At 43.1% G+C, this 11,920-nt stretch overlaps 1 protein-coding gene across 2 annotated transcripts in view; it reads right to left on the bottom strand.

The window, feature by feature from the left end:
- The window catches only part of TMOD3 (tropomodulin 3), a 25,797-nt gene that overhangs the window by 13,400 nt on the left and 477 nt on the right, over window positions 1–11,920 (bottom strand). For both annotated transcript variants that reach the window (XM_021407397.1, XM_021407398.1), the window contains exons 2-3: window positions 6,252–6,438; window positions 4,834–4,990 (exon numbers count right to left, since the gene is read on the bottom strand). In XM_021407397.1, coding sequence (XP_021263072.1) covers window positions 4,834–4,990; window positions 6,252–6,377 — 283 coding nt within the window. In that variant the 5' untranslated portion in view covers window positions 6,378–6,438. The remainder of the gene's footprint in view (window positions 1–4,833; window positions 4,991–6,251; window positions 6,439–11,920) is intronic.

The raw sequence follows: 11,920 nt of genomic DNA on the forward strand, positions 1-11,920 counted from the left end.
ACCATTTTTTTTTGTTTTGCTTTGTTTTATAATACACATCTGCACAGCCTCTATGATGAGCAGCTTCCTTGGCTCTTTGGTGGAACGTTTCCAAATAGCAGGGATTTGATCACACAAAGAAACACGGCATCCTCCTTGCTTGTCAGCCAACAAGGACACCGCAAAGATTAAACACTACAACTTGAAAAGGCAAATTTCAGAGATGTCCATATGATCTCCGTAATAATTATACATTCAGGTCTTTCATGGCGTTGGCTAACACCTTAAACAATCTACATCTTGGGACTAAGTCACAGGCTTTCTTTGAAACAGAATGAGCTTGCAGTTCCAAGTTACACAGCAGCATATCCCACTAAAGGCAGGAGAGCTGGATGTCTTGCACCCAAGACGCTGCACACAGTACCAAGGTGGGATGGAAGGCCTTGCACAGGCAGCACCACTGCCAGCACCATTCCCCCAAGTCCTACAGCCCAGGAGGCACCGATTGACCACAAGCAGCAGGCCAGAACAATGCCACACATCAGTTTTGCAGCTCTCTGAGGAGGAAAAGGAACCAAGTGCCTGAGGACAACCTCCTGTCATCAGCAACTTCATGAAGAAGGGTGCATGACACCTAACACATCCTATATACCTTATATTCACTAAAGATTCAGCAGTACAGAGGTTGTTATAATCCATAACTCAATCACCAGGTCTTACCACACAACAGGCTTATGCTCATCAACTTGCCTACAAGTCTAAGTGAATATTAATTTTTTTGTAATTCAGCTCACAAGAGTTGTGTCCTTCAGTGTCTTACTGAGGAAATAGCTACAGAACACGTGGCTGTGAATTAGAACACTGTTGTACATTAAGGCTGGTATATCACATGCTATTTTGTTCCAGGGCTCTCGTATGGTGAACATCAATTCGACAAGTTGTTTCTTCAAAGCTCCTACAAGATAATAACTTCATTTCACAACACGTAACACATTTCCTTTAAAGACCAGTGATTGAAAGGCAAACGGGGAAAGCAGCATCCCAAAATCAAACCAAGTGCAGCACAAACCAGCCAGGCAGGTCAGCACCAAAATAGCTCTCGCCAGGTGAGAGTGTCAACCTAACAATAACTTCTGGGCAATAGAGCAGAGGAAGAAAAAGCAGAAGTCACATGAAAAGCAAACCTATGCAGAACAAACACAGCCTGGCAGCAACGCTGGGGGAAAAACTGGAAGAGAAAAGTGCGGTGAGAAGAGGGCAAAGCCTAGAACTTGATTTATTTAATACTTTGCTAATGCCTTACACTGCACAGCTAAAAGTACATTACAAATGTCAGGTATGCTTCCGCCTCATACCACCTGCAATGATTCTCACGTTTTGTTGTTCAGAGAAGCACAGAACCTGGGTGAGTTGAGTGGGGAGCATGGGCAGGGCACCAGAGCCCAGAGCCGGAGCCCCCCTCCCCTGCTGGGATGGAGCATCCTGCTCACTGCAGCATGCCTTGGGAAATCCTTCTGGCATGCTCACAGACACATACTGAGACAAAGCCAGTTTTGTTTAAATTATTACCCCATTGGTTTCATGAATCTCTTGCCTGAATTATTTGTCAGGCAACAATGGTTCACTGTATGGTTCAACACTTAATTGGAATGGAATGTGACTGAAGTCATTACATCTTGTTTAAAAACAAAGTATGTTTTAAAGGATGCTTCTAGAAACCAAGCCAGGAACTGGAAAAATAAAATATAACAATATAGGGATTGTTAAGTCATGTTCATTTAGCACTGTCCATCTCTCCGTACTGGCTCACTTTATGTGGTTTTGCATCTTCCACATCTCACATCACGGCAAGAAAGAAGGTTATAAAAATCTGGAGAATTCACAGCACCTAGCAGTGAAACAGGTCAACATTGTTTTAATAACATGTTAACTCAAAACAAATTAGGACAACTGCAAGAGAAGATTTTCATTTGCACAATAGTAGGGAAACAAGGTCACCAGGGGCAGTAGCAATCCAGGGTGAGCTGCTCTGATAAACCTGCAGGCGCAGTCACCATGATGGACATTGGTTCTACTGACAGAGAAAAGGAGAAAGAAGGATAGATTCCTCCTTTCTTACTCCATGAAAGGAGTAATTAGACCAAATTAGACCAGTGAGAGCAGCCAGGCATACACAAATACGATAGCCAAGCCTGACTCACAAAAATGACACCAAGAAAGTAGCTACAACTCCAATCCATCTCTCTCCCATGAAAACCTTTAGATCTGAAGCTTAGGGTTGTCGGTTTTCTTCTTCTGAATTAGCAGCATAACCAAGCAAAATGTTCCAGCTGCCCCATTCCATAACTTGCTAGCTGATCTCCGTAATGCATTTATCTCGTCAAACAGAAGAGTTATGAGCCAGCCTTTTTTTCCTCCTCCAAACATTAAAGAAAATCACATAAGGATGGTTGTTTTTTTTTTTTTAAATCCGTAGAGAGTTCTTATCCTAATCAAGTTTTACTCTACTCCCTTTCCAATTTTCACATCTTGATGAGAGATCACAATCTCCTGATGTAACAGATTAAGTTATATAGGATTGCCATTTTTGCACAAAATTGACATGAACACAGCAACAAGTCAAAACCAAACGACAGTTTTCAAGAGGGGAAAACATTGTCCCTCACCTACTCTCCAATGCAGTCAGCCTTCTTCTTTCCTCCCTCTCATTTAACAGGGGCATGAATTTCCACACTGAACACTTGTATTCACATTTTTTCAGTTTGGATGAAAGCAAGCTACATTTCATTTTCAATGTCATTTTCTTCCTTCATGGTATTAAAAAAAAGTAGGAAGTTACTATAGTAAATCCTCTTCCAAAGATATGGGAAATTTTATTAACTAAATTTGCATGTCATATTTCAACATCCAGACTGCTATTTAGTAATACTTTATTACATAAAGGAAGTGACATTTGAGCTTTCTTAACCAAGATCTGTGTTACAGCTGGACCCTTCTATTTTCCTACGCAGTTCTCACAGATTTTATCAACCAAAACAAGTAGTTCTGCTGTGTGCATGTATACATAAGCAGGCTTTAAAGAACCACCGAGTGGAATGAAGCATTAGGACATCTTGATGGGAAAAGAAACGTATGTGCAAAACAACTAAGTGCTCATTAGAGGAAATCCTCTCTGGCCAACCTTAGTCCTGAAGGGGCTGAATGGGATTGCCCAAACACCAGAGGCAATGCCACGTGCTTGGACTCTCCCATCAGACCATTACACTGTCTCCAGCACACACCAGCAAATCTGTGAGGCAAGCAGCAGGCTGGGGAGGAAACACAGGAGCATGGGTACTGCCCACAGAGACAACAAGGCAGGGAGGACTGAAATGACAGGCACCTTCCTCTGCCCTCTACACTACCCAGCATCCTCCTTCACTTCAGTACTTGCATAGATAGTCAGGAAACGCCTCCATCGGCAACCAAGTGCCACAGTTCTCTTTGAACAAAAAGAATGTTAAGCTACATAATTAAGGCAAAACAGCACATTAGGGAAATAGGACAGGCTGTGCAGCACGTGTTATAAACTGACAATCCCTGTATTCCTTCAGGAAGGAGACTGATGTTGAGCAATAGCTACAGCGATCTGCACAGACAGAGAAGATGCAAATACTCCACAAAAATTTCGCTGAATCTACCACACAATTACAATCACGTATACAAATCACGTATACAAATTCAGTAATGAATGAAGACTCAAGTTTCAAGTAAGCAATGATTCACAACAGAGATTTCAGTAGAATCACAGGGTTTGGTAGCAAACCCTTACGAGGAACAATTCTTAAGACAGGAGCCCACTCATACTGAGTGGTCAGAATACAGCTTATAAGGCAGCTTTGTCAAGTCCTGTTGCAACAGACCTGCCATGGTGCTGGGGAGGGTTCAAATAATCTAGGACTCACAAGCAGCATACAAACACTGGTGACAAGCTAAAAGCCTCCTTCTTTATGCATGTGGCCAGAGCAGGACTGGGAGCTCCTGTCCCTATCAGTGATACTCAGCAAGGCACGGTAAATTTGGGAACTCATCTTGTGAAAATATAAATAATCTATTCTTACAACATTTAAGTACGCATTCTTTTTTCTTTTATCCTGAAAATAAAAGCAATTCATATTGAGCCAGTGAGAATACTAGAAACCAAAAGATTTAGAATCCCAGGCTTTAATGATGCACCTATTCTATCAGGTCAATGTTTCCACAGCTTTTACATCATAAGCTACTGCCAGACTTCAAGGCTTCTTGCAGTGTTAAGTATATAATTAACTAATAACAAGTATGCAATCTTATTAAAATTTTTCACTAACGATACGAGAAAAGCAACATGATTGCTTACACCGCTTGTTCAAAAATGCTGCAGGCTAATAAGGCCAGACATTACTGGGTATCTACCATGACACATCATTCTACTGCTGCATTTTAAATTCAGTCTAGTATTACAAATCTCTCTGTCTGTATTCAGAACCACGGGGCGTAAGCCAGAGGCACAACAGTATTTGTTACTATTGATACAAATCCAAGGTCCTATTTGGAGAATAAGACCCTTATTTGGAGAATGCCATCCCCATCAGAACTTAACAACCTTTGGGAAAATCTTTTGAATCTTATTTCTTTCCTGCACTACATACGAACAGCACACCAGCCCCAGTGCCACATGAGGCTGGATCAGGAAGCACCCTGCCTCCGCACAGAAGCACTCTGCAGGTTAAGAAGCAGTAAAGCTGCCACTGCTTCACTGAACTTTGGTTCAGAGTAGCTCTGGCTAGTCCACTTCAGAAATTTCATAACTAGCTACACAGGCCAAGGTGTTGTTACCTTTCTTTTCTTTTGTAAAAGGCACGTAGTCTTCCCTGTCTTTGTACTCAAGAGCTTGCTTCTCCAAATACGCAAGGAGTCGTTCCCTGTCAAAAGGACCCGAGGCCTTCTTAGCAGTCTGGTCTTTCTGCCGGAAGCCTGCAGGCAGAAGCGCGTTCTGCAAAACAAAATGGAGCAAATAAATACAGCTTAAAAAGGCTGAGTGAGCCTGTTCAGACTCCCCTCCCTCTTCCTCCTCCTTCTCCTCAAAGTTCAAACCCAACATCTTTAAGTACAATAGCTCCTAGCAGTAGGCTTGCTAGTTACTTAGTATTTCTTTTTTAGAATGGACACTGTTTAAATGAAGAATAAATAAACTTCTGCTATTTACAGTTTGGATAGTCAGCAAGCAGTCTTCTTACTGCTTCCTCCATCACTAATTCCCACACGCTTAAGACAACTGTCCACGCTACTCTCTGTCAACAACACAAAGTATTTCTACTTCTGACCTGATTGAAGTTGCTGTTTTTTTCCATAGTTTTGCTTTTTTTTCCTTCAGCTGAAATATATTGATATAGCAAAGAAAAAAAGGATATGCAAACAGAAATTCAGACTCATAAAAATACAGTCAATCACTTTTTCCAGTTCTCCTCTGTTAAAATGTGTCTGTAAACCAAAGCAAATTAGAATATCACAAATATTTTGCTGCACAACAAAACAGGCAATCATAAAATTCTTAAGCAATCCCTGAATATCGAGTTTAAAATTAATCCTGGTCCTAGTAAAAACAAGAATGGAATCAGGAGGTGAAAATACTGGTCTCGGATTCAGACTTTATCTGCAGGACCTGTACAGGACATCACTCAGCTCTTCACAACAGAAGGCTAAAGTATTCTTTATTTAACATCCCATGTTGACAGTCGTCCAAGTGTTGAGAAATTATTTGCCCCCTCTTTGCAAAGCCAGCCAGGTAAAAGAATGAGAACAAATATGCTGCTAGGTACAAGATTAAGAATCTTTGGAAGAGTTTAGTGCCTTCCCTCTCCCATCCAACAGTATAAGCAACAAAACAGAAATGGATGCAAAAGGGTTGTTTACCATCCAACACTGGAAACAGGAAAGTTTAACAGGCCTTTCTAAGTAAATTCTTTCAGAGGCGATCACCAAAGAGCAACTTTTCATGTATAAATAAATCCCACACGAACCCCTATTCTATTTTCCTCTACTGTAGTTGCATTCATGTTGCAAACAGGAAACAACCCGCTGAGACATTATATACACATACGTATCTGTAAATAAGACTGCTAGCAGACTAGGAAAAAATCCCATCCAAGAGTATACTAACTACAAGCTGAGTTCAAGTAAAAGTACGTCTCAAGTTACTGCAGACTAATTTATGAACTGATGAAAAGAATTGACTTCTCTCTGCTAATACCTACCTCAGGGTCAAGATCATCCAGAACTGTTTCCAGCTGTTTCAATTCTTCTTCTGATAATTTGCCGAGAATGTCATCCTCGTCAAGATCTTTGTACTTGTCCAAGTCTTTTCGAAATGGGAGCGTCATGACTTGGGCAGCAGCAAGTTGCTCAAGCACTTCAGAACCTGAGTCTTATTTTTAACCAGATCTATAACAGGAAAAAAAAAAGATTTTAAAATAAATAGCCATAATTAAGGTCAATATTCCAATTTAAAAGCACCTGCAGTTTCTAAACGCATTTCTGAAAGGGAAGTTGTTAATCCCTTATTCATATTGATCTGCTGTTCTACAAAAGACAGAGTGCTCGGAAGCCTTGCTTCTTCCCTGAGCAGAATCGCACCCTGCAATGCCCTCTTCTCCCATCACATCGATAGCTAAAACAACAACAACACAGAAGCAAGCTAAACATATTTTAAGATCTACGTCTGTACCTAATTCTCTTGATGAGAACTCCAAAGCTGTATTTCCCACAGAGCAGGGCAGGACATGGGGTGGGACGGAGACAACAGTTATACCCAGATTTATAAGCCCAGCTTAGTGCCACCAGTTTTTACAGATACTCAGTCAAAAGAGCAGCTGTTTTATACTTATTGCTACTGCTGCTGCTGCTGTTCAAGGCCAGTAAAGGAGAACGTCAATACAAACAAGATATTTGGTTATTAGTGACTCATATCCTTGCCTATTACCTACAAGGGAAGCAGAGGATGTTTGTTAATTATATCACTGCAACTGAAGTACCGCTCTGTTCTGTAAGATGAAAATTAAAGCATCTTGATGGAAAGCTTAGGGAACACGATGTCAAAGTAACAGCAGTCCACTCAGTCCCACTACCAAAAAGGACATATCAGGCTGTGAAATTGCTCCTTAATATTACACTTGGAAGAAATCTGGGTCCTTCTAAAGTAGGGCCTTCTACGGTACTTCTTCCATCCTAAGAGAACACAGGTAACCTTTGATCCAACAGTCAAAATGCTCGAGCATTTGACTTGGAAAAAAATGCGCAGTTAATCACCATGATGTTTAAGCAGACAAGTTATTTTTCTCTTTTTTCTCCAAGAAGTTCCGAGATTCTCCTGTTGCTCTGTGAAATTCTTGCTTCAAGTTGAATGTGCACGCACACACACAAAAAGGGGAACTTGAATGACTCCCTGTGAGCAAGAGCATCCATAATTTGGGAGCTAAAGCAAAATCCATACATCTTGGCTAGGTAGCGTCTAACTTCTTTCTCAGCTTTATAGAAATACTGAACAAATAAATCAGGCATTCAGCAAACGTTATCTATAATATGGAGCCCAAGTTCTAGTTCAGATGACCATATGACATACAATAACTACGTTAATTCAAACCTGGACTTAGCCTGTACTTCAAAAGGAGACTAACAAAGTTATTACCTCTTAAGTAAAAGAGCCGTATAGACATGTTATACCAAGGGACCGGGCTTATGGGATTCCTTCTCCTCACTTGTTTACAGTCAGAAAGGTCTCTCTCTGAACACTGGCAGTGACACAGACATTGGGATGCTTTAATTCAGAGACACTGAACAGAGCTGAGCACGTGAAGGTTCACCCAGGCCGCTGGGGCAGTTTCACCTGTAAAGTCTATCTGGCTTTAACAGGACTGGTAAATTTCCCACCAACATCAGCAACCCAACGAGGAACACATTTACAGCTATTTTCAGCAAGTCTGCTTATGAAAAACATCACTGATACGCACCACAGTTTGCTTGTAAACCACGGGTGACATCGACAGGACAACCCCAAGGCTGAACTACCAACACAGAACAAGATCTCTCGAAAATAACAGCAATCAGGAGGAACTCTCAATCTCATGTTAAGTTACACCGAGAGGACGGTGGTTGGCTTCCCCAAAACTACAGCCAATGGTGCTGGAAGAGCTTGAGCCTTTCACAAGGGGTCACAGAGCCGAGAGCACCAGAATAGAATTGAACAGCTAGAGAAGTACAGAGCAGCACACCTACGCTTTTCAAAGTGGTGTTCCAAAAGCAACCAAAGGAGCCTCTCTCCTGGCTGGTGCACCACATCCTACAGCCCTACGGTGTCTGCTTCAGGAGCTGCATGGCCGCTGAAGAACAACTAGATTGCTGCTGCAGCACATGCCACACCATCTACATGCAAACTTCTCATTCCTGGAGCCTTAATGTTTTCCTCTTCTGCACAATTTAAAACATTAAACACTATCATAAGAGAAAAACATTTCCTGCAGCCACTTACACAGCATTGTTTGTGACCAGGCCGCGCAGCCCGAGTCCTAAATCAACGTGCTGCCATTTACCGCATTTCTGCATGGCCATTTGCATCCAAATATTAAAAGGTGTCATTTTAACTGGTAATTACAAGGAGTAAGGTATTTAGCATGCTGCACAATAATGCTCCCCTTACCCTGACCGAGAGTAGCACTGCATAACCATACGTTATATCCAGGCAGGCTGTGTTTCCTCTCTATAAATAGCCGTAAAATGCCGTCACTCAGAATTAATTACCTTCTATTTACTGGATTTACATCTTTCATACTGGAAAATTACTCATCCTTTATAATTCATTAATGCCCGGGTCATAACCCATAGCCTCACTTGTCTTTACAATATAATCGAAGTGTCCATTTCAAATCCTGGAATGTTCACACACACAAAAAAAAAAAGAAAAAAAAAAGAGGGAAAAAAAGCATTATAGCAAAAAAAACCACATTAATTTGTAACAGAGATTTCTCTTTAGCAAGAAGAGAATCACCTGTCACCTGGCAAATTTAAAGTGTTTTGGACTCATTTTCTATTATCTAGCAAAGTATTTACAATGTGTATATGTAACGTGCTAAAAATCAGGTTTTAAAGCATGGTGCCAGGAATTCTCATTGCCTAAAAAGGACATGAAGGCCAGCCGAAGTCATCATCTAATCAAACAATCCCCTCCACCTCCCACTGAACACATTTGGTATTCTCATTTGCCTTCCATTATTCATGGTAACAGTGCAGTGTAGAAAGACACTTATGTAAACAAAACTACAAATTGACAGAAGGGGCAGTTATTTGGACTGGGATTATTAATGGCACATCTTGCTGCATAATGATAATCAGAAATTTTGGCTTTGCAAATACTTGGCACTTTTTGATGAGCAGAGCTGTTTTTTTTCTATGCATCCTTCCTATAGCTTTACCACAAAACCATTACATACATAAAATGTCTACAGGGCTAACCTTTTTATCACGTATATAACTATCATGTAGAGTAAGCACTTCATTCTAGCAACTTGACAGTCGCGTAAGAAACATCTGAGGTAGTGGAAACAGCCACCACTTCCAGCCAAGCAAGTTTTAACTCACTGGCTATTAGAGAAGACATTATATTAGAAGGGAAGATATTCTGATGAATCAATGAACAGCTAATGAACAACTAAGGAAGCGAGAAGAGAGTAACAACCTTATTTTAGGCCACTTTATAATTATCAGACTCATCCCTTGAAAGGATGTCAAGCAACTTCCGTACACTTCATCTACAATTAAGATATTTTTGTTCTCTTCTATCTAAAAGCATATTAAAAAACAAACAACAACAAAAAAACAAGTTTAAAACCAGTCACTCTCCAATTTTCTTTGCAAATTTCTGCTATATTTAAGGACAACATTTCTTGGGACCCTAACAGGAGTAACCTTAGCAATATCTCACCCACAGGAAATGAGCCTTGCTGAAGTCCCCTGTAAACCGCTTCTGTAACTTAGATTTTAAAACAGAAGCAACTTCAGGAACAATGAAGCGAGCTGGTTTTGGCCAGAATGTCCACAGAACTGCCTTAAATCCCACTTGCTCCCTTGGAGCCCGCTCCTCACATGCTCCTGCTGGAGCAGCGGGGCCACAGGTGGCATTTCCTGGGGAATTTCCACGATGGCAAAATTAGACATTAACTGCTGATGAAGAACGTGCTTTGCACTTGAAAGAGTTATCTTTACGTACCAAACCGAGAAGAAAAATGACTTAAACTAAATACTTCTGCTCCAGCAAGCTCCCTAGGACAGTCTGCAACACCTGAGGACACCGCGGCCAGGCAGCACCATGCCAGAAGGCTCTCAGACATCCCCGAGCCCTCCACGTGCCCACCTAGTGCAGGGCACACGGACCTGGCACGGCAGCTGACGCCCCCCAGCCAGGTGACACGGAGCCAGCAGGTGGCATCTCTCCTGTGCCTGCAGCTGTGTCTCCAGGAAGTGAGGAAGAGCTGTCCTGGGCTGTTTTCCTACATAAACAAGCCTGAGGCTTCATTCTGCTCACACAAACAATCTGCTCGGTTCTATATGGAGCAAACAGAGCCCTCTCAAGTTCACGCGTGTCAGTACAGCAATACAGGGATGGAGGTGAGCAGACAGCAGCACTGAATAACTGAAAGCGCAGTGAGGGATAGACGTTTCCGTGGCAAAGGAGATGGGAGAACATCTGCATCCCTGCTCAGTCCTGCTCCATATCAGGGGGCACCCTGGATGCACACAAGGCCCGTGGTTCTGTTCTGTGCTCCTGTCCAATTCCACAGCTGTGTGGAATTAAGGCAGCAAGCTTGCTAGCAGAGGCCCTCAGCAACAGCGAAGCCACCAGCTGGTGCTGCACCTACTCACACACGCCTTGGGGAAACCTGTCACCCACCATCAGGCTGCAGAGCCATGCCCTTATGGGCACAGGGAATACCAGTGGCGGCAGTTGGGGACTAGGGGTGCCTGCCCAGCAGCTCGCCATGGAGCAGAGATGATGCCCTAGCAGCACCCAGTGAGTGTTTCTTCACACCCACCTGCAGAACACTGCCAGATCTGCTCATCGAACTTGCCGCAGGGCAGGTGCTGTGATCAGACCCAAACACAGGGCAGGGACAGGAGAATGGAGGGATGAGCACCTCAGAGGCATTCCAAGGAGGCCTGCTACCTGCCGCATATTGGTCAAAAGCCCCATTATCACCTATCAGGTGGACATTCCTCCAGCAGAAATCTCAGCCCCAGGCGATCCCTGCTCACAGCGCAGTACCACTGCTGCAGGAGCCTTTGACCTCAGATTTTCAGGCAACCCCTGGACTTTCTTCACTAGAAGAGGCACTGATACACGATGTTCACTCCCAGAGAAACTTCTACAGACCCTTCAATTAAAGGGAAGCAAATCAGCTACACGGGCTATCCGAAGGAACATTTGTATGTTTGTGTTTACTAAAAAAAAAAGTTGCCAAACGTACACGCCTAGAACTTAACAGCAGAAGGCATTCACGTATTCATGTTACATTGCTTGTTTTCCTGTTGCCTTTCACCTCGAGCATCTGAGGTCGGGTTTCTGCACCCATCTACCGTATTTAATGCTTTAAAGCCCCAGCAGCGCGGTGCTCACTACCGGAAAACTCTCATGTCAGCACCACGCCGAGCACCCGTCTATCAGCCACCGGAAAAGCTTTCTTCCTCACCGAATGCCACTAACGCGCACGCTTTGTAAGCTGCGGAAAACATACGGCAAGTTGACAGACCCGTGCTGGCCAGACCTACAGGCAAAGCTCCCACGGTCGCAGCTCGCGGACCGCACGGCCGAGCGGGGCAGCCCGCAGCGCACCCGGCCCGAGGCAGCGCACGGCGCGGCCCCCAGAGCCCCGCACAG

Source organism: Numida meleagris, chromosome 9 (assembly GCF_002078875.1).
Source record: "Numida meleagris isolate 19003 breed g44 Domestic line chromosome 9, NumMel1.0, whole genome shotgun sequence".
Taxonomy (NCBI): domain Eukaryota; kingdom Metazoa; phylum Chordata; class Aves; order Galliformes; family Numididae; genus Numida; species Numida meleagris.